Raw genomic sequence first — 24,434 nt, 5'->3', positions numbered from 1 at the left:
TCGCCGCCGTCACCACCGCCCGCCACTACAGCCGAGGGAAAAGCACCCCTTCCCCCCCGGGGGCGCGTGCGTCCGGCACGTCGGTCGAGTGCCGACGACAAACGCGCCGCTCACGTTCGCACACGACCGCAGTCTGCCGCCAAACGCCGTCCCGTCGGGCCCGTCGCCGCCGCACGTCGTCCGCATCATCGTTCGCCGTCATCGTCTTCGTCGTCGTCGTCGTCGCGCTCGTATCCGCCGTCGCCGCTCTCCCCGTGAGACCATGTGTCGTCCACCCACGTCCGACCGGTCACCGACGCGGCCGTCGTCGTCGTCGCCGTTGCCGCCGTAATGATGACATTAAACAAATGAATAATTAAATTAGTGCGATGGTCGCTGTCTCCTCCTCTACCGTTTCGCGCCATTTCTCCGCCGTGCGCCACGAAGTTGATTTTGAAAACTGAAAATCGCAATAGGAATTTCCGCCGCGTTTTACCGTGTTTCTCCTGTACCTTAGACGGTTTTCGGTTTTCGCACTCGGCGAGTGCAACGATCGTCGCCACCTGCCCCTCGCCGTCATGGAGGCGGACCTCCGGGTTCTCCTGGTCGTTTGGATACTGTCCACCATGGGAGCATCACCTGAACTGGCGTCTGAAGGTATGAGAAAACCGTACAAGAGCTGAATGCGCGCCCGTGCAGTGTCGGCCCGGCACACCAAAGGCCCATGGATCAGTTTTTTTTTAAGGGGCCCCATAACGAACGGTCTTGTGCCCTGTAAAGAAAAATTGCGCCTAAAAATTACGCACGGTTAAATATTTCGATGAATACATCGCGGAGTCCCTTCTCCCTATATTATAGACCAGGAACACGCCAATCTAATACAATTTACATGACCATGAAACAAAAAAAGAAACGTAGGTGCGCCCAGTCCGACACTGTACACGGGTACTATATACGTTAGCTTCTGCTGTTGCAGCAAGTAAATCATCCATTGGGTGGTTTCGGAATCTAAGAGTTAGAACATGCAAAAAACGTAGCGAAGGTCCATAAAAAAATAATGAATAAAACAATTTACGACGCGTAAACCGTGTAAAATAAAATATTATAATATAACAGTCCCCAGAAACTTTCTTACGTAGGCAGGTAGAGGTACCTCTTAATAACGACAATATTGTATTATGTCACTGGATATTTCGATAAATATTCAAGGTTTAAAAAAACCGAAATGATTTAAAATATTGAAATGTATTTATGTCGATAGTTGATAAAACAATAAATGAAATTTTCACTTTTACTTCAATACAGTTTTCACAATGGCGGACGGTAACAACTTGCATCTCATTATCAGCTAGATGAATATTTATTTTTTTATTCCATCGTTGGAGTCGGGTACCTAATATGTTTAAATTGTTTTTCAAATATATTATATTTTATACATTTAAAAGTTTTGTATAAATTTACAAGTGTCATCATTAAACAGTTTGATATGTCCAAAATAATAAATATTTTCTTAAACTCAAAATTAATTCAAAGTTCATAAAATCTAAATGACTACAATTTATTAAATTAAATTTAAATATTAAATTACTGTATTTTAGTATGTTAAGTATTTATAGGTAAAACATTTTTTTTACATTATAAATGATATAAAGTTTAGAGTTAAATTAAAATCGTTGACACTGAAATTATATGGGTACACTTGCATATATTTATATAAGTTTGATAAAACTTGAATATGTGTTTACAAATATAATATTAAAATTATTTGTTTCAAAACTTGTTAATAACTTTAAGTATAAAAATGTGAGGGATTTTAATGTCTCGTGGACGGGTGTCATTACATTTTAAATTAATGATAAATGATATTATGTTTGAAAAATAATTGTGTACCTGTAGAATTCGATTTCTTCAAATATGGGCGATCTCCGATTGCTTACTAGTATACTTTATACTTATAAAAGTAATTGAAATTAAATTTGAATCTGTTATTTAAAATTATTAATTGTATATGATTAGTTTGAAAAATAATTGTTTACACAATTCAACTTCACAAAATGTGCTCAATTTTTGATTGCTTACATTTCGTTGTAACAATTTAAAAAATTGAATTACAAATATTATTTAAAAATCATGGTAATCATATAAATCAGAGTTTATGCAGTATGTAAAATATAAATAATTATTATATAAATATAGTACTATTTTAATGCTGTTTAGTTTGTTATATTATTTTTTGTTGATATATATTCTAGATTTTTAACTTATAACCAGGGCCCGAAAAAAATTATGCCCTGAAAAATGCCTTCTCTACGCAATAATGCTCTTAAAAAAAAATGATTAATATGAAAGATACTATGCTACTGATAGGAAAACGATGGTGTAACTTTCGACCTTTTTAACACTTTATCTCAACTAAACTAACAAGTTACAATAATATAAAAACCAAATAGGTACCAAACTTGGGTACGCTCATTAAATAAACAGTAGATAGGTATACTGGAAATAAATGCGATCGCGATGTACCTATCCTAAACTGACTAATTAGTTGTTATTTGTTTGAGTCCCGTAAGACATCGCATTCAATAATCTCTGGAGATTGATAAAGACGTCAACGCTTTCTTAAATAGAGCGATTGACATTTTATACGGATGAAAATGCCTAAAAACTGTTACAGTGGCGTCATTTGGGGGGGGGGGCAAGGTGGGCATTTGCCCCTGTCTGATTTTAAAAGCAGCCCTATGGGCCGGTGTCCAGTTGTTGCCGTTTTACCATTATTATATTTTATTAGCGCAAAAACGTGCCTATAATAATGTTATAATAATATGCAAACATTTGCTGTCTGGGTAGTGGGTATTTTATAATATTTTCAGAAAATATTATAGTATGTACTAAGAAATTATTGTCACAATGATACATTTTTACTAATTGATTGTTGGAATATATTTAGACGTATGCGGGGACGTACACATTGTATGTATGGGTATGTATTTATGTATGTTTGTTTGTGTGAGTGTGTTTGGTGAAGGAAAATGAACAGTTAGTATCATAATCTCGTATAGTTTAATTTCTAAAATCTAAAATGATTACAAATTCTAAAAACAACAACCCATTGACGCTCTTATTATTTATCATTGATCACGGACTTCATAACTTGCGACAGTCGTGTATGATTCAACTATTCTGCGTATTGTGTTAATTTAGTTGAGTACCTAAATTAAAATTAATTTTTTTCGTGACGCATGTTTACATTAATCTTTTAATTTGGGGCAAAATATGATCTAAAAAAAATAGATGGGTGGTTAGGTGGTGCGATTAAAAATATAAAATTACCGCAAACTGCTCGAAAAGCATGGAAAATAATTTCTAACATGTTAATAAACAGACAAAACTTGAGCCGGTAAGCAAGCAATAAAAAAAAAATATATTATAATTTAAGATAATATTAATTTGTAAATATATCATATACTTAAATAAGATATATATATATATATATGTATATATATATATGTATATATATATATGTATATATATATATGTATATATATATATGTATATATATATACTTAAATACTTATAATGAATCAGGTAAAATTGATTTATAGATAATGCAGTTAATAGATTTTCAAAAATAAAAAAAAGAAGATATCTTAATAAACTACTAATATTTTTGCGGTTTTTTTTACCCATTCGGGCCGGTCTAAACCTTTGCCCCCCCTCTATTGAAAACTGAAATGACGCCACTGAACTGTTATGCAAATATTATCATGAAAACAATGCTTCTTGATATACCTACCTAATGTTTTGAATTTCTTAATTTACACTAAAATCTCGTCCAATGTATTAATTTGCACCATAATTAAATGAATGACTTAAAAATGCTAAAAAATTCAAAATAAATGTTTCACCTTTGAAGTATCCAAAACACGAAACGAATTATGTACTTGGAATGCATTGTCCCAGACCATCCAAAAAATAATGCATTTTTTATTGAAATCTTGGCCTTACTTAGTTATAGCCCAACATACAAATTTTTATATTTTAAAAAAATATTTTTATTTTTATTTAGCTTGATAGGTTATTAATCATTTCATTTTAATCATTATTTATTACTTATTAGGAATGCTTTGCTTATAGCTATTATTAGCTATAGTAGTACGCTAGTAAATATATTTATTTAAATTTATATATTTTTATCACGAATAAAAATATCTTAAATTGATGATTGAAATAAACTTTTTATTTTACTGCCTATAACTAATTAAAAATTAAAATTAAGTTCTTAGATCTTAATACTCTATTGCTATTAATTATTGATTGAAACTAACAGTTTGATTTTAATATTATTTAAGTAGGTACAGTATAAATAAGAGTGTTAATATGTTACCTAATTTAATTGGTAACTTTTTAATTAATAAATATTACTTTAATGTAGGTAGTAGGTACTATAAACAAAAATAAATATAATCCATGCCTTTTAGTGTAAAATAAATTCAAGCTTATGTTGTTTTTGTATTGTGACTACTGACTTGTGACTTTGTGTGGGTACGTTGTTTCTAAATCATGATGACAACATATTTTAATGACATAGTGGAATTAAGTCTGCGTAATGCGTAGGTATATTATAATTTTACTTAATTGGTTACTCAATAGTCAATACCCATACAGCATATAAGTATTATAACATTGTGTACCTACTCTAAATTAAGAATCATTATGCTATCAATATTTGTATTAACTAAATTATTAATAAAATAAAAAAAGTTAGTAAGTTTAATGGAAATATTTCTATGATTATATTCAGTACAGGTAAAGACTAACGTTTAGTGATATAAAAACTATATTTAGATATTATTGAATTATGGTTTATGATGTAAAAATTAAAATATTTATAAGTTATAGCTCAATAATTGAATTTTCTAAATATAAATACATGTATTTATTATTTATATTTCTTTTATTAGAATAGTTCTTAGAATTGTGGTCATTGAGAATTTCCATAATAAATTGTTATAATGACATTTGTTTTTATTTTTTAAGTGAAACACATGTGTTAGGTAAGGTATATTAGGTAGGTATACCGTATATACAAATTAAATAGCAATGATAAATTTACAATACCTAAAGAGCTTTACATTAAATTAATCTGTCCGTTATTCTGATTCTTGGAGAGAAGAATATATTGGCTATTAGAAGTTGTGGCCTGAGGGTTTATTTCCTCAGATATTTTACTTCATGGTATATATTATATGGTATGTGTCACATTTCGTGGCAATGTGTTTACAGGATAAAGGTATCTTTTACTGTTTTAATGTCGTTTATGCTTCAGATTTGTTAGAGTCTTAGGGTTTTGCCATTACATTTTTTGTGATGAAGATCATTTAACTTTAATTGTTGTTCTTGTTTTAAATACATGGTTTAGTTTTTGTAATTATATCTAAAAGTTATTTGTTGGATATGTTACAATCTGAATAAATCGAGAACGGGTCGAAATATTCTTGATTATTTTCGAATATGTGTTCGAAGCCTTGAAGGTGATAAAATTAATTTCTTAGGTTAGGTCTTTTTCACCATTGAATATATGCATTGTTGATTCTAAATATGCATGTATATACGTTTTCTAAAAAAATATTTAACCATTTTGACGTAATTTTCTTTTGGGATTTTCTAGGTTTGGAGTTTCAGGTGTCTTGGTAGAATTAAAAACTGATGTGTGCTTGCAATGAATGAGTAAAGAGTGATGTTTCTGTAATAAATATTTTGGCTTAACTGTTGTAAGATCAATTTCTATTGGGGGTCATTGTCTTGGATGGTATTAGACATTAGTGTTCAATTACTTAATTAGGAACTATGTGTTTTGATTTGGTATTAGTTGTTTCTGGTTGAACAATATGCGTTATACTTTTTTTCATTTTTTAAATGTGCCTCAGTTTTATTTGGCATTGAGAGGGTATGCAACTATGAGATTTTTATATGAAATACGTTACTGAATAATCGGATAAAAATATCCGAAATATAGTTGTTTTCATACTTTTATCATTCCTAGTTGATTAGGATTTAGGACGGACGTCAGAAGTCACCTTAGATCATCGTGTTTAATAAAAACTTAATAGGTAGGTATGAGAGAATAGTTTTCAGTTTGTAGTGTTGAATTACATAGTGGTTTATTTAGTTCCATAAATTCGTATTCTTTGACGTCGGCGGTATATTTGAATATAAGTATATAAAACTTATCAAATTTAACAATTGTATAATTTGTAAATACAGTTTGTAAATATACTAAATGTTGTTCATTAAAAAAGGTACCTATCCAATAATACATGATTTTTTTTTTTTTTATTTATAAATACGCCTCAACTACCGGGGTTATTGGCGTTTCAAAATACAAATTACAGATTAATTAAAAATTTTGCATAAGAATAATAGAGTATGTAAAAAGAAAAATTGTATTTTAATATTTAAAATGGTAAGATGTTATGTGGGTCACTGTAATGGATGTGTTAAATTTAAATTCAATGATATAAAATCAGTGTACCTATATGAAAAACAATTCAAAGCGAAGACAGCCTGTCAGTCTTGATATTTTATATTGTTATTATTTATTATATCCTGTAAGTTGAATTAATATTATAATTTTTTATTTGTTTCTATGGTGATAAACAAAGTGTTCAAAATTAAAATCCCATTTTTAGCGGTTTTTTTGTCATTTGTTGGTGGTTTTTCCCGTGGCATTAAATAACAATTGAGAAAATCGAAAAATGATCTCTCTAAAGTACCATTTTGATCCAATTTGCTAAAAGATAAGATACTGATGTTGAAATCGAAGCACTCCTTCTGGTAAAAATGTTGTATAGGTACAGGATAAAAAAAAAAAAAATAAAATAAAATAAACACCATTTTAAAACCACTAGCTTCCTTGCTCCGTTCAGAATCTAAAATTAAACATTCTATACATTTTAAACTATAAAATAATTCGTATATTTTCAGTATTTTGATGTTTTGGGTTAACATTTTAACTTAATACTTATAAAAATAAAGATGTTTATAAAAAGTTTGTAAAGAGTCAAAATGTTTTGAAGATTTCATCATGTACGTATGATAGGTATGGAATATTGTCATATAAACATTTGGTGGAAATTTAAAGTATCTATGGTTATTAGTTTTTGAGTTACAAATTAAAACTAAATCGATTTTGTTGAAAATAGTTTTTCGTAAAATTCCCTGTTTATCCTTAATTTTTTTTTTTGGTTTTCACGTGACTTGAAAACTATACTAGAAATTTTTATTTCTTATCCCTCACAGTACCAATTAGATTCACTTTTCTTCCAGAAAAAATGTTAATAGTAGAAAATCGAGGATTTTTACTGCCAAAAAAGTGATAACAGGCACAAAAAAAAACACATGTAAAATAAATATGTTCATCGCTGCTGTCAGAATCTAGAACGATGTCGGTATGTCGTTGTAAATTGACCTAGTAAAAGCATTTTTTAATTACTTGGGTAGTTGGCTATAGTCATATCATTTTTAAGATGAAATATAGAAAGTAAATAACGAAAAAATTAAAAAACTATTTCTTTCAGTAATCTTCAGGATATCAATTTAAATAAAAAATATGTTAAAATGTGTTTTCAATCATGTGATTTAGCTAAGTTTGTCAACATGAATGTTTTTAAAATTTCTTAGTAATTAAAAAACATATTAATCTTTGTGTTAATCATTTAAGTAGTTATATAACTGTATTACCTATATTCAAACTTTGATTACTATTACCAGTACCTATATAGTCAAGTTGTATTAAATTTAAAGAATCCTATTTTTTTGTAGGTAGTAAAAAGTACAGCATTTTGGACCAATAGCTTTTTTAATCTGAGTAGTAATATTAATTACAGGGACTTTATGATAAATTGAATTATTTGCTCTTTTACACAACAGACTAATAAAAAAAAATTAAATTACTGCTTTGTTCTTTCCAAGTTAAAAAATACAATATAAAATGGAAAAAGTAGTTAGTGATAACATGAGGTAATATATATGTATATACACACACATATATATATATAGCAAAATTGTTGGCTCTATACACGTTCAAACGAAGAACAGATAAGGCTTATTTAACCCTTTAGTCTTTTTGTTCTGAAATTCATTCTTGTGGAAATAATGTTTAAAAAATAAAAACTTCGCTAATTTCGTTACCAAATTAAATTTTAGATATTATTTGCGAAACAAAACAAAATCCAATGCAACCTAACTTAAGGTCATCATATTACAATGAACCCATATACCGTGTTTCGAGTCATAAAATGTTGGACGATAACAAATTGTGCTTTTGTAAAACTATCTTTGTATTGTACTATTACTATCCCAAATATTACCTATATTAAAAAAAACACTTTTATCTATGTATCATAATAAAACTTAATTATTGTATTTTAGAATCTGAGGGAATCAAGTAATACCTACCTACATTTGTTTCAGAATGATTATATTTATACCACTTTAAATTTTGTAAAAGGGCTAGTCCCGTTGAATTTTAAATAAATAAATAAATAAATATTTGATATGCGTAATGCGTATGTAATAATTTTTTTGGATAAAGCGACATTAGCTACAAGATTCATGAAATTTAGGTACAGAACACATTCTTTTTTGATACAGTCGATTTTGGTTAGTTTGCTGTAATTGTAATTCAGAGACTTAATCTAACCTAAAAATCCGAGTCATTAATATTCAACGATTGTATTTTGATCAGGCATTAATGCGTTATATATAAAAAATTACTTTATTAAAAAAATCTTATTCATATCATGAATCAAAAATGTAAAATTTTGTTTGCATCTATTTATGCGCCAGACTCATAGTATGTATAACGAATACAATGTTTAGCGCTGGACAGTGGTGGCGTAAAGTCATATTGGCGTAATATTTGATTTTGTTAAGACACATTAGTTTTACATGTGATATTATGATGACTGTTTGATATGTGAAACTTCAAAGCCTTTTTTATACATATTTAACTACCTAATGAATAGTTATTAGTTTTTTAAGATCGATATAACATTATAATATATAGAATGTATTAGCTATACTGACTCAGAATCATTTTTTTAAATTTAACGATTTATCATTGCTTTGAAATGTAAAATAATAATAATAATAATAATAATAGGCACACAGTATAAACTATCAAGTTGAGTGAAGCGTTATGAATGATAAACGCTCTTTAGGTTTCTGCATTATTGTATTCCTCTCGTTTTTTTTAATTTAGCAAGTATGTATATGTAAAACCCGCTTCATATAAAATATTTATTATGTTAAAGATATTTAATTTTTCTTCTATATTTGTATTCAATCTAATTGTTCAACAACGCGTTTTTTGACATGCAAATCATAACAGGATTTAGTTTAAATTTCATAATTAAACACTTGCACTATTCATTGAAAATAGCATGTTAGTTACACGATGATTAAATGTTTTTAGGATTTATTGTTTTGTTTAATTAGCCTGTAACGATAATCCCAGATTTTGTAGCCAAAGTATAAAAGGACCCCTTATATTTGCGTTACATATACCAAACTATGTTGAACGCTTTTTTTTCTATACTTTTGCAAAGGGATTTACGTGTTCCCCCCCTCTGGAATTCAAGTGTAATTACGTCAGGTGGGCAAAGGCTGACACCAATGCTATTATGAAGGGCACGGTAGAACCTTGTTTTATATACATTAATCACGCAAGACTTCTGTTTTATAAAAGCAGATTTTTTTTAACAAAAAAATAATAGATCTATATTATTTTTAAGTTTTTATTATTTTTTTATTTTCTGTATATGTTTTTTTTACCAACTTGACTGTGTAAACGCTATATGTTGGTTTTAAAAAAACCCATGCATGAAAATTATTGTTCTATGCACGATTTTTATTTCATTTTTTACTCTTTTCATATCAATGTTTTTGTTACATATAAACGACTTAAAAAAACTTTGTGTAGGTTTATAATGTGGAGTTCTAGCGAAGGAGAAGAAAGCAGCGTTGACAGCCCAGCTGTCGCGCGTCTTACTGAACGTTTTTGGCCATGGTCTGTGTAATGTTATGTCATTAGCGTAAAATTGCGTTATCTAGTTTCAGATAAGTTTCAACTTATGAAAGCAGTTTAGTTTTTTTAATTAGCTCTGGATAAAAATATAAATTTCTTGAGAATTTTGTTGCAAAGTAATAGTAAAACTTAATCGTTTAACATATTAGATATTCAATTGTTTACATTTATACATTAAACTCTAAATGTAATTAAAAATACAGTTTTAATAAAATAGTAGGATACAATCTTATACTAATAATTTTAATCGATATGTAAAAAAGGATTAAAACGTAAAAGAATGTTTTTTTGTCATTTGTTACAATACATAAAATATAAACTATATTTAATGTGAATTTTGTGACAAAAAAATGAATAATAATCGTTAAAAAAGTTAGTTTACGTTACGAAAATTAAAAGTTAAAACGTTTGGTATTGCCTTTGGCTGCCTGTATTTGAAGTTTTTGTATTCTTTCTTTTGGTAAAAAAAAATGCATATATATATACATATTACCTATATACATAAATATCTCAAGTTTTGTCGGAATAAAATGCCATTTTTTTCTTGGCAGCATAAAACTTTTTCACTGGATCTGGATGCTAATAAGTTCGGGTTCATTTGTCCGGTTTTTAGTTCGGAATTCGATATGGTGTTAGTATTCGGCGTATACATTAAACCCCCTCTTTTTCTAGACGGTTTACCTTCGTCTTCGCAAAGTTTCCTTACACGGACTCCGAATACCTTATGAGGACAACTTTTGATAGAAAGAAATACTTGTATTGGTTTCGCAAAATTATTAACCTACAGCACTATAGCGAATGAAATATTAAGGGATATTCGTTTCAAAGAAAAACATTACCCGAAGAAAGTTTCACCAAAAGCTATTGGGGCTAAACAAATCCGGGAAAAGTTTGTATAATAGAATGTAATCTAAATTATGGCTTGATACCGCGAGACGCGCGTTAGGTGAACCCTGTAGGTGACTGTGAAGGAAATCGGTTGAGAAAAAAATTATATTTTATACACTGAACTATCATTTAGGGTTGATGGTATTGAAATTTGATACCGGTATTGCGATATCGGAATCGGTAAGGTATATATTGTGACGGAATACCGTTATTTTAATATTGTAATGCATCTTAATAATGATGTATCTGTTATACGTCATGATCATGCCGGTATACCGGTATTGATGGTAGGTATCAATAATTGTATCAAATACTGAAATATAATAATTTACGAATATCAACCAATATTATCGTTATAAAATAATGCAATGAGAACATTTTTTGAAAGTTGTCTAAACTCTAAATTAAACCTTTTAAAAAAATGCATATAGTGTTTTATTAAAACACAAATAGGTATATTTAACATTTTTTAATTGAGCTAAAACCAAAAGTCATATAACTATGCTATTAATTTTATTTGTCATGTATCACATTTTTAAAAAAATATATTTTATTTGGTATTATAGTAGTAATTGTAGTATATCATTGGCCTAAGTCGCAAAGGACGTATGTCCAAAATTACAAATTTTTCAGGAGAGGAAAAAACATTTCATCGGCATAATTCCATAATTTTCAAAGGGTTTGCAAAGGGTGTATCTCCATCTTTATTACAATGATAATATGAGATACGACTTTTTCTGGGGTCTTAAAATCATTACATCGGAGATACGATGATTTCTAATTATCGATTTCATGGAGGATAAATGATACAATTTCAGTTACTATTTTATCATACGATGCGCTTTTTTTTCTTAATTTTAATCACCAATAATCCCGAAATCCAAAAAAATGGAGTTACGCCCTTTGCCACTTAAGCGGACGATATGGTACTTTGATATTTGGTATTATACGATATACATTCCAAGTGCTGTTTGGAATGTCACAGTTATACATTATTAAAACATATCAAAGGGTATACCAAATAAAAACCATTTAACTATGGTATTACGATGAAATTTGGATCTTTAAATCGTAGTATAATATAAAATAATGAAGTATAAAAAAAAATATTATCGATCATTTGCTTTAGAGAATAATGGTGTAGAACAGAATTTGGATCGCCGTTAGGTTAATAACATCTATATCAATCCTGTGACTCGACACCAAAAAGTGAATTGTTAGTTTGATAGAGACTTCTGATGGGAAACAAGGGCATAACATTTTTCGTGTTCTGGGGAAACGTGAAACTCATGATTTGGCTGTATAAAATTGACAACGACAAAAAAAAATAAGTATTTTTATTGGTCTAGAGCCTGGAAACTGAGCCATTAGCTAAAATAAGTATATTTATACATTAATTTGCAATACATTACGTCATATTATAATGTTTCGTTTGAAATTCGTTCTCTAGTAGATATAGTTTTATCGACGATTTTTTTTTAAAATTTGAAAATAGACCCAATAATACTAAAAATACTAAACTTAATTTTGTAATTGGTTACAATAAAGGCTACTAGATGATGAGATACAAATTGTAGTAATTTAGTTTTCAGTATTACACAAACCATTATGAGGCACAATAACCGTTTAAAATAACACTGGTTCGTTGGGAATTGGCTTATAAAACAGCAAAAATCGCACTCTAAAGCTTTTAGCGGAATTTTATATACGCCATAATGTATCTGTTTGACCATAAAACCGCTACAGAAACACTTTCATTATTATTAGTTCAAAATTATAACACTACGCTGACTAAGTTGGGTTATACAAATTGTAGTATTAACGGCAGATGTTACGGTATTTAAAAGGATTTATTTTTATTGTAAAGCTTGATATGGAATTGAATACATTTTTACTTGAACAGTTATTTAATATTAGTTTTTTTGAGGTTGTTGTTTTTTTTTTCAAAATGGTATACGTACAGTATAAGTATAATTAACGATATAACGTAATATTTATATTCATAATACATTATGATTATTTGAGTGTACCTATATATAATATACTTCAATATATGTTTATTAGTAGTTAATTATTATAAAATATTGATATTCGTGGATGTAAGTGGATAATTCATACAAAATTTAAAATAATATATCTGTTTATAAATATTTTCATACATTTTTGGAGCTTGAAATAAACGTTTATTTTCTTATTGCAAGTATCTAAATGAAAATATTACAATTATGTAAATTATTTAGTATTTACTATATATCCTATTTCTAAAGTTGGGTATATATATATGACTCGTTCCAAAATAAATATGATATGACAATTTTAGTTCAAATAAAAGTAAAATAATTGTATTTTTTGTAAGCCGTAGTTATTATTATGATTTATGATGAAGAAAATTGCGAGTACATAAAAACCATTTTTGTGTGACATATTTGATATTGGAATCGGTATGAATCTATCAATCTCAAACGAACTGGATAAAAAATAAATTTATACATAAAATATCGCAATGTGAGATTTTTTTCCTATTTCAAAATGTGTACATTGAAAAAACAGTGGGTAGAGTCTGGAGAAGAGCGTTTGGCCAAAGGGAAATCCGTTTTTTATGATGTTATCGATGTAATGACATAGGACTGCGAGGAGTTGAAATACCTTGTCCTTCTCTACTATTGTATATTTCCATATTCAGAATAACAGATCACTGAACTGTGAATAATTATTAAGCATATAAGAATATTATATGAATTGCATATATCTTAAAGGTCCCATTTTTTCTAGTTAATTTTATTTTAAATGATTTTGAATATTGCATTTTATTTCTACTGTTAATGCATTTGATATAGACATGCATATTTTAATAAGTATACAAATATAATTTACAGATGATGGTTTAATATTAATGTGTCCGCAGTATATTGAAAATAAATTATTTTACCTAATATATGTATGATATTTTTGTTTTATATTATTAAAAACTAAATTGGTTGGTTTTTTTAAATTTAAATTTAATATTTTTAATATACTTAGATATGAATATAGATTTAATATAAAGAGTTGTGTATATTTTTAGTTATTTTGGCAATTCATATTTAAATAAATGGCATTTATATTATAATGCTTAGACATTTTGAATATGCTATAAGGACGAGTGACGATACTTAACAATATTTGGATTGAAATGATTTTAATCAGCTGTAGTCGGTGTTGAGTGGAATGAAATAAATATAATATCTACTTCAGTTTAATTAAAATATATGTTTGACGTAAAACCATAAAGGTAAACTGAATGATTACGATGGAAGAGGTCAATTATACTGAGCGATGAGTAGATTGAATTCTTGACATTTTACTATTTTAGATTGAATTGTATGATAAATAGCAAAAATATAAGTTTTATGCATCATCTAGCCGTGACATATAAACGTAAATTGAAATTGATTTTAAAACGTAAAGTAACTCGTACTAGAATTTGATATAATATAAGCGACTGTGCAAGGAAACGCTAAGAATAAGACAAACGTCAATCAGTGTTAGTCATCAATCTCCTCGCTTTGCATGACAGTCTAGAGTAGGAATCAATATGTTTCATACTAACCTCCACTTACTATTCTTATTATGTCAAAATACTTATATGCTAATATGGAAGGTTCAAGGTACAGGTTTAATTTTTATGCACTTTATTATTTTGACAACTTTTGTAGGAAATCACTTTCTATGTAAAAAAAAAATAAATATAATTTGAAATTAATGTAGGTAATGTCAAAATATTTTTGAGAATTATATCAAATTTACATCTGTTGTTTTTTTTTTATTGATCTTTTTGTAGCTTTGGTTACATGGGCCATTAGCTTTTAACATTGTTACATTAATACATTGAATATGTTTTTGGGTAACAATTTGGTTACAATAATAGGGGGGGGGGCGTCTTTATGACTTATGACAATATATGACTTAAATGCATTTCTCTATTTCGATGGTACTGAGGAATGACATGACTTTTTCTGGTTGGCAGTCGGGTCCAATTATTTCGTATAAGTTCGTTGCTAGACACATCTATTGTATATTTATCTTTAAAGAAGTTAAGAGGCACACAAGGTTACTGTTGTTAAACAATATTTATTTACATAAATCTGAATACCATGCGTAGTATTTTGTTTATAATTTATATCATCTATATATTAAGATTTAAGATACAACAAATAATATAATAAAACGTGTCTATAATATTTTGTTGACAAATTAGTTTTATACTATACAGAATTATAACCTATTTATAAATTAAATATATTTATACTGTTCAGAGTATCAGTGTTTATAATTGTTTAATCCTTTCTATTGATTAGGTATAAAGAAAGAAATAATTTGCCTTCTATTTTCTTCCATTATCTATGTGTCTATGGCTAAAATTATTTTATGGGCAGATAGATAGGTATATATGCGTTGATTTGAAATCCTTAGGATTCAAGGTTCTTTTATGTAAATATTCTTGAGCCGAGTGTTGTGCCTGTGAGACCCAGTCGTGTATGAGCTTATCGTCAAACCAGTGGGGTCCCATTAAAACCAGCGATATTGAAATGTAGCACATATACACATGCTGTAAGCTGTTTGGTGTGGTCGGTGGGTGGGAAGAAGAGGAGTTGTACGTAAGGGTGTTGCAAGGGGAAGCTCAGGTTTATTTCGACTGTCAGACGCACAGCTTGGGGATTCCCAAGACCACTTCGCCAAACAAATTAGTTCCATCGTTCTTCGTATATATATGTTTATATATATATTGAGAGAGAGAGAGAGAGAGATAGAGAGAGAGAATCCATCCATTGCTCTTGTGGCATCTCCTTCTACCTCTCTTTATTTGGTCCAAAACCGATGTTCCGACAGGCCCTGGCAACTTCATATATACAAATCGTTGGACTCTACGTCTACGTTATTAATCAAACGGACATCGCCAGGTACATTCGCTAGACGACCGCTTACAAGGTACTACAATTATTATTACCGTTCTAACCCGTCGGTTTGCTGTGAATAGATTCATGACGTGCCTAACATAGCCAAGTGATATATCTTAAGCGCTAATGAAGTTGTTGTACCTCTAGAGAATGGAGGGACATGAATCTTGAATTATGACAAATCGTTGACTTCGATTTCGCAACGTAAACTGTTGCAACAGCTCACTAAATTAAATACGACATTTAATTGTTTGTAATAAAAGTGCCTAAGAGTGCCTCATAAATTAACTTATACATAATACAATAATAGTTTGAACAATTAACTGTTCAAAAATAATTAATGATATAAATTAAATTATTATTTAATTATTGACGTATTGTGTTTATCTAATTTGTATAAATATACATTTTATGAATTTGAATTCGATAGTTATAAAATATTTTAAACATAAAAATATACGTACAAATACAGTTGTTTACTCATAAGAATCATTGAACATTTATTAAAATAGCTAAAAATTTTAGAAACAATGTTCTCAATAATGCTAACTATCGTATCTGTTATATTATAATATTACTTGATAGAAACACCTAAATGATTAATGCTAAATTGTGTGGGAGTTATACTTAAAAATTATTTCTGTGGTGTAAATATAAGCCTAAATCACACTAAATTGTAAAAAATAAATCATAAATCATATATTATCACACAATTATTAAGTTAAATTATTCTGATAACTAGTAAGTTACGTTACAGGTACACTTATGTGTGAAACATTTCTACCTGCGTCGTGCTTCCATACCGTACGCCGAACAACCATCATGCGCCGGGTCGAGCGGCCGTGCAACTTTCATTGTTACTTTTAAAATTAACATGTAAAAAATGTTTTCCTCCCTATTGAAAAACTGAATTGACGCCATTGAATACTATTACATGTATCTATGGAAATAATACTATTATTATTATTAATTTAAATTTAATGGGGTTGGAACAACGTTTTTGTGAGTTTCATCTTTGAGTTTATTGTTAAGGTGACTACTGACAGAATACAAACAATCGCCTATATTTGTATTTAACTAGTCTGACATTTTGTGTCGATAAAAATAATTACTCGAATGTTTGACGCTTTTTTACTACTCGAAAAAGAATCCACAGAAAATCCAATATATTTCTCGTTTAGCTTAGAATTTAAAAATATTGACTTATAAAATGTACAAATGTGGTATTTTTTTTTTATAGTTTTTTGTTTTAGTTAAAGCGTTACAAATCGGTTAAAATAATTTCCAATGGATCATCAAAATAGTCGTCGTTAAAGATAAAAATAATTATGAAATCGAGCAGGTTATTTCATAAATTCGATTACTGCGGAGTATTCATTTATTATATACATTATTACTTTCATTTTCTGACCCGTTGAATGGTGGTTCCAACAACGCAACATTTATGTATATGTAATAAATTGTCTTAGCTGTTAAAATATATATTTTTTGAAATTAGTTAATGTATAGTCATTTTTAGAGGTATTTCAGCAAACATGGTATTGTTATTTTAATTTTATTGAGCTTTGTTAACACTCAGCCAGTCTATATTATTTGAACTTTCATTTGTCAATGACTCGGCGATATTTGTAATGTTAAGGCAGTGGAAGTGAGCGAGGAACAGAAAACGCTCCTTGATTCTGGCCATGTCTCGTGCGATTTCGTGCTCAATCGTTCGTTGACATCTATACCTACATAGCTTCGTCAACATGTTTTCAGAAACGACTATTTTGTAAACGAGAAATTAATTTTCAACCCCTTGTCCGCCCTTTGAGAATAGTCTGAACGACCTTCTCAAGAGTATACTTTTTGATATGCATCTGCGTGTGGAAGTTGGCTTCCCCTAGAGACCATTGTCCTCTTACACAAATGTTGTCATAGGATCTCGAGTAGTAGCTGATGCGGCAAAGAATCACATGATTTACAGTTTATCATCACTTGACTTGACTATGGTAAAATTGAAAAAAAAATGTGTACATTCGTTATCTGTAACTACTCGTACCGACTATGGTTAATGTGTTTATGATAAGAATTTATTTTGTTATAGTTGAGCAAAGTGTATAAAACCAAAGATCTTAAACCATTTGGTTAAGTATGATGAGTTTTATTTTTTTTCCAGTAGTAATTAAGTATAGAAATAGCACTTTTATCTACAATAGAGTTAACCTATACACGAGATACAATATTGTTATTAGTAATTTGTAACTGTTACCTACATTTAAGAAATGTAAATGTTTTTTTGTGCACCTACAGGATAAACATATAATATGTAATTGAAAGTAACATTTTATTATTTATTAATTGCGATATTTAAAGAAATCCCGCTCATTTGTTAAACGATTTTTCGTGCAATGTTCGTATGTTCCCTATAATTTCAAAATTATTGTTACTTACCTACTCAATTATATTTGCATTAAATATTAATACAATTTTATGATACGCAATTTATGTAATATTTTAAAATAAAATTGTTTACAGATTAGTATTTTATATCTATCATCTATAATTACTTTATTCGTATTAGGTTTAATGATTGTTTATCAAATTGTTACTTATGAGTCATGAGTGTAGTTATTTTTTATTTTTTAAATAAACAGTTTTACAATTTAGTTAAAAAAAAAAACTCATAAAAAAAATAAAAATTGGTAGTTTAGGGGACAATGGTCGACATTTTAGTCGTTGTTTTTGTTTCTAAAGGGCTACACAGTTTATGGAGGGATGTCCGGTCAAATGCCGAGCTTTAGGAAAGGTCGCCTTGAGACCTGACCCACTTATCCCAGCGTGGCTCATAACAGCTATTTTTTCAATTTCGGTCTCCCCCTTATCCGAAGGAAACCATCTTTAAAAAAAATAAATAAATAAATACGTAAAGCTTTCGCGCCATTTTTACGACTATTCCTATTTTTGTCCTTTTCTCATATATTTTTACATTGGGATAAATCTGACCCAAGTTTTACGACACCAAAGGAAAATCCTATTTACAATTTACAACGCTGTGACCAATATGCATGATTGGTCAAAATGAAAATCATACGAAAATAAATCGAAAACCTAGCGTTGAAAATACATTTGTGTGTTATCGCATTTGCCCATGGTCAGGAATTATATTTTAAAAATATTTTTTAAAGTTTAAAGGCATTTAAGCTATGCAGGTTTTTCATCTTGGGCTTTTTACTTGATATACACTCAATTTTTGTTAGAGGTTATATTTATAGTTTTATTTGCATATTTTGTATGTAATAATCTTTTTAATTTAAGTACAGGTCGATGCTATTCAAAGAAAACATTTAAAAATATTAAGTCAACTAGGTTTTATCACAAAATTCTCGACTTGCCTTTTATTATTTCAAAAACAACAGTAAGTTTTTATTTTCTCCTACATAATTTTGATATTTCTACCTTTGTTTGTTCAAACAACTTTTAACGTTCAATTTTCAAATGGTTAATTATAATACATTTTAATTTTGAATTCTCAAAGGGAATAATTTATATTTCTAAAAAAAAGATGAACGAGAATTATTTAATGTTTTTATTGGAAGAACACAAAAAGGGTATTTTAAAAAATATATTTACAAAAATCCCTTTATTCCCAGATCAGAGTTTAACGTATAGTTTTCAATAAACAATTATATGATAGTACATTTTTGTATTTATATGTAATTATGTGTTATAACTTATAAACAATGTAATAAACTAATACATTTATTAATAAAAAAAAAATATTTAAATTAACACCTTCTCCACTTGGAACGAAATTCATTTTGTTTATTTCATTGGAATTCAGAGAAAATAGAAATTTTCAACATATATTTATTTAAATAAATATTATAAACTATGTTTTAAATTTAAATATATAATATTGTAAATGTATTTATTTGTTATGAAATTGGCAATTTGGGGTTATAAGTATTTGAAAAATCCTCATTAATGATTAGTTTACTTATGTTGTAAATAACTTTCAAACGGCATAACTTAACTTTAATCTTATTACAAAGGACGTTACATCCATAATAGCAGCAATAGTGTTTTTATTTAATAAATTACGATAGGTTTGGTTAAAACACTTTTTACTAGGTAATAATTTACACAAATCAATAAAATATACCATACTTATTACTTATATGTGTTTACATAATATAATGCTTGTTCGAAATGGTTTAAAAATTCAATACATACTTAACTATAAAATAATGTTATAGCCACTTAAAGGAATTTAAAGATCTAATTTATCGTTAGTACTCCAATACTCAGGAATTGTGGTTTTTTCCATTTTTTAATTTTAGTATTATAACATTATAATTAATGGCTTTTGAATTATTCAACTGGCATCTCATGGTCCATTAATTCCCCTAACCTTGGTACATGAGTTTCCGAAATGTAATTCCAAGCCCTCACCCTACTTGTTCTGATATAACATACTTGATTTCAAAGCGTTTCGTTAAATATTTAGGGTGTAATGCATATCAGCAACCTAACCGAACTACGGCATGTGAAATAGGTTAAAATATGTTAAAATTTCCGAGTGTAGTTGAGTGAGAAGAAGTTACACGTACAAGGAAAATGTTTACCGTAATCGATGACTATTTACTGTTAGAAAAAATGCTATACAGCAAAAAGCTTTTTAATGTAAAAATATATAAAATAAAAAATAAAAAAAAAAATTTTAAAAACACACTTTTCCATAAAAACATTTAAAAAAAAATTTTAAAAATTGCACTAAAAAGACAAAAATAATTCTCTGTACTTAAAAATAATGAAAAATTTATTGATGAAAAATTTAAAAGTGTGTGGTGCTCATACACTTGACATATATTCCCAGTCACTATCTTATAAACATGATTGAACAAAGAAGTGTATGTGAGACTTTCCTTGGCTTTTAAATTTTTCATCAGTAAATTTTTCATTATTTTGCTCTTATACTTGACATATACTGCCAGTCACTATCTTATAAACAGGATTGAACAAAGAAGTGTATGTGAGACTTAGCTCGGCTTTTAATGTTTTGTATGATGCACCACACACTTTTAAATTTTTCATCAATAAATTTTTCATTATTTTTAAGTACAGAGAATTATTTTTGTCTTTTTAGTGCAATTTTTAAAATTTTTTTTTAAATGTTTTTATGGAAAAGTGTGTTTTTAAAATTTTTTTTTTTATTTTTTATTTTCTACTTTTTAGTTGAAAGTAAATATTTTTATTAAACGTTTAAGAAATATGTTATCCGGTGTTTTCGGTACCTATATCAGAATACCGGTATAATGTTATTTGGTAATAATTACCGTTGTTACCATAGATATTATAATAATGGATAGGACACGCCTATACTTGCTTCGTAAGAGGTTGCGGTTTTTTTTTGGGGAAGAGAGAAAGTTCAATATCTGCGAGAGATATTACGGCGACGTCGTGGGGACAATCCTTTTTTTTTTTTTTGGTCCATGTCCCAAAATGACAACGGATTATTGTATTGTCATCCAAGACCAAGGTCTATACCAATTTTCAGAATTTTTCATCTTCAAAAAGTGCCTCAAATCGAGCGCGCAAGATTTGATCACAGACAGACGTGAAACCAAACTTAAGAAAAGTGTTAAAAATACCATATTCTGAAAAGCTATAAAAAAAACTAATGAGGCCCAATGGAGTTGTTTCAAATGACATACGTGCATGCATTTCCTATAGAAAACTTAAACTGAACTTGAATGTTTTATTTTATTAGAGTTTATCACTAATCATTTAGATACATATTAAAAACTTACAACTTAATAATTATATTGTTATATTTCAAAGTAACTAGATAATCTGATGTAGGTAGGTACACAATAAAACATAGTTTCAACAATTATTTCAACCATACAAAACAACAATATCTATGAAATAGGAAGTTCTTTAACATTAACCTTCAGCATTATTTCTGCTCTTTATTTAGCTAAAAATATATGTTTGTAAATGATGTATTTTGTACGTTGTACAAATTGTCAAATGTAAGATAGGTATATGATTTTCATTTTGAGACTTTATTATGATATTATTAAATCTCAATAGCAGTGCTGGGTAAGTTACTAGTTAGTAGTTATTTAGCGATTAAAGTAATGAAGCTATTTTACTCGTTACTCAAATAAAATTGTAATGAAATTACTTACTTTTCAATCTAAAAAATAACTACATTCCTTCAGGTTTGTTAGACAACAATTGTCATTTAACAAGGAGCGCGAAGTAGAAATACTATCTAAGAATAACTTAAAATATATATAAAAAAGAATGTTAAAAAATAATAGCTAACATGTTATTAAATATTAACATATAACAATTATTAGTTTTTCATTATTAAAATATATTTGTGTTAATAGGTATAAAAACATTTTAACACAAGTCCGACCAACCGTTTATAGGAAACGTTCTATGTATTTTGAGAAAAAATAATTAATTTTATTTGTTGTACCCAGAACAGTTCAATACTTCAACAGTTACATAATATACTACGTTTTTAAAGTATTATAGGTACAAGTGTATAGAGATCAGTGTATCAATAACAGATAATATAGGTGTAATACAATTAATGAATTGCGAGACCGATATTTTTGTACAGAAAAGTATGGCTGAATGATGTGTACTCATATTAAAGAAGGTCGATTAAAAAACTTTTTTTAGATAAAGTAATACTTTTTAAATTATTTTATTAGGTTGGTACTTAAATGAAACTCATAATATTGTATTATTTATTTTACTTAATGTATATGGTTTATGTCGGTTTGTAGTTGATTTTCATTATTATTTTTGTCTTTGACTGTTAGGTTGGGTTGAGCAACATTGTAGATCGGCTTGTATCCAGTTACGAAGTGATAACATTGTCATCCTATCCCACCTGAACACACTTTATATATTATTAAGATTATTGAAACAGTTATACAAGTAATAAGTTTTCACAAACAATTTTTTTTTTTTTTTTTTTTGATCGTAAGCCCGGCAACTATGGCCATTAGCTGTATGGTCTTTTTGGTGTATGGTTTTGGTTAGGTGTATTGTATTGTTGGTAGTAGTAGGGGGGAACACGTGTGTGTTGGGTTTTGGCAGAATTTTCAATTTGGGCACCCGTAGGTATCTGCCATGCCCGGGTGGGGGATGGCGGCACTTGTTCTCCGGACACCGTGACTTGCCCGAAGAAAAATGCCGCCCAGTGGCCGGGAGTCGAACCCGCGACTGCCAGCGCCGCAGTCGACGCGTTAGACCGCTCGGCCACCTCGTCCCCCTCACAAACAATTATTCAATCATTAATACAACTAATAATGTATCAATATATAATGATTGCATTAATAAAATAAAAAAAATATATTATCAACAATAAATCAAATGATTATTAAACATACACGCATTTTTATTTATAGAAATAATTTAGTTCAGCGAATAAAAGTTTTAATAATTCAGTATCTACGTTGAATGGCAATTCTAAATAGACAATTTATTCTTTTGCTAAATTTGATTCATATTTCATTCCTTTTTTTGTGATTATGATTTTGGTTATCAAAGGACAGAATATATAATACCAAATTGAAGACGCTTGTTTTGACTAGGAATGTAGTTATGGTTGATTGTGTCTTGAGTGTTTAAATCTTGTTCTTATGAAATTCATTTTTTATTATCGGACTCACTATATGGTGATAAATGGGGATATATTTTAGAATGTATAGTTGAATAGTTTTGAGTTTATTGTATAATTTGTTGAAAGCTAGCCAAGAAAAAGTTTATTTGTTGATTATCATGTCTTAAAACATTTTTAATAGGCAATAGAATATCAGTGTTTTTTACTATCAGTATTGACAATAAATTTTAGTTTATACATTTTGAAAAAATGGCTTAGACAATAATGATACATAAAGATTTTTTATTTTTTTATCGATTACGTGTGTAATGTAGTAAAAATACATTTATGTAAAGCGATCATGAACTATTGGAAAGATGACCTCCTGTTGCATACGAATTAAATTCAAAAAGATTGTTTTGTGTTTATTAATTTAAATGTTTAAAAATAGATTTCTAATTACATTAGGCTGCTAAAACTTAAAATAAATACGTTGATATTGAAGTCGTATCAGTATACAGGAATCATTCTGTAGATATAATATTGTGTATGATGAACTGCGAAATCGTTTTAAAATAACTATTAAAAAGTGAACTTTATAATATGATCGACGAACGTGTTTTCGCTGTGTTTAACATGTTAGAGACAAGATAACAAAAGAAAAGTTGGTACAATATCCTCTTAATCCTGTATTCATGATTACAAATGTATGCATAAGTCCATCAATATGTATTATAATTTATAATATTTTATATCCATGCACGCATGTACTGTGGGGTTAGGTGAACCTATTGATGGACATGGACATTTATTTTTGTTCACGGATTAAAAAAATATCCTAACATCTGGGTCCAAAATAAATGATAATCATGAAAAATTATACTATGTAAACATTAAAAAAATAACTTTTTTTACACTTCCAAACTTGTAG

At 28.6% G+C, this 24,434-nt stretch overlaps 1 protein-coding gene across 1 annotated transcript in view; it reads left to right on the top strand.

Moving 5' to 3' along the window:
* Positions 1-24,434, top strand: part of LOC132949232 (nephrin-like) — a 354,694-nt gene continuing 330,260 nt past the window's right edge. The window contains exon 1 of the mRNA XM_061020012.1: positions 1-636. Within this exon, the coding sequence (XP_060875995.1) occupies positions 558-636 (79 nt within the window). The 5' untranslated portion in view covers positions 1-557. The remainder of the gene's footprint in view (positions 637-24,434) is intronic.

The sequence above is a fragment of the Metopolophium dirhodum genome, chromosome 7, assembly GCF_019925205.1.
Source record: "Metopolophium dirhodum isolate CAU chromosome 7, ASM1992520v1, whole genome shotgun sequence".
In the NCBI taxonomy this organism is placed as follows: Eukaryota; Metazoa; Arthropoda; class Insecta; order Hemiptera; family Aphididae; genus Metopolophium; species Metopolophium dirhodum.
The sequence above is the reverse complement of the archived record's forward strand: the minus strand, read 5'-3'. Positions and strand labels throughout refer to the sequence as shown.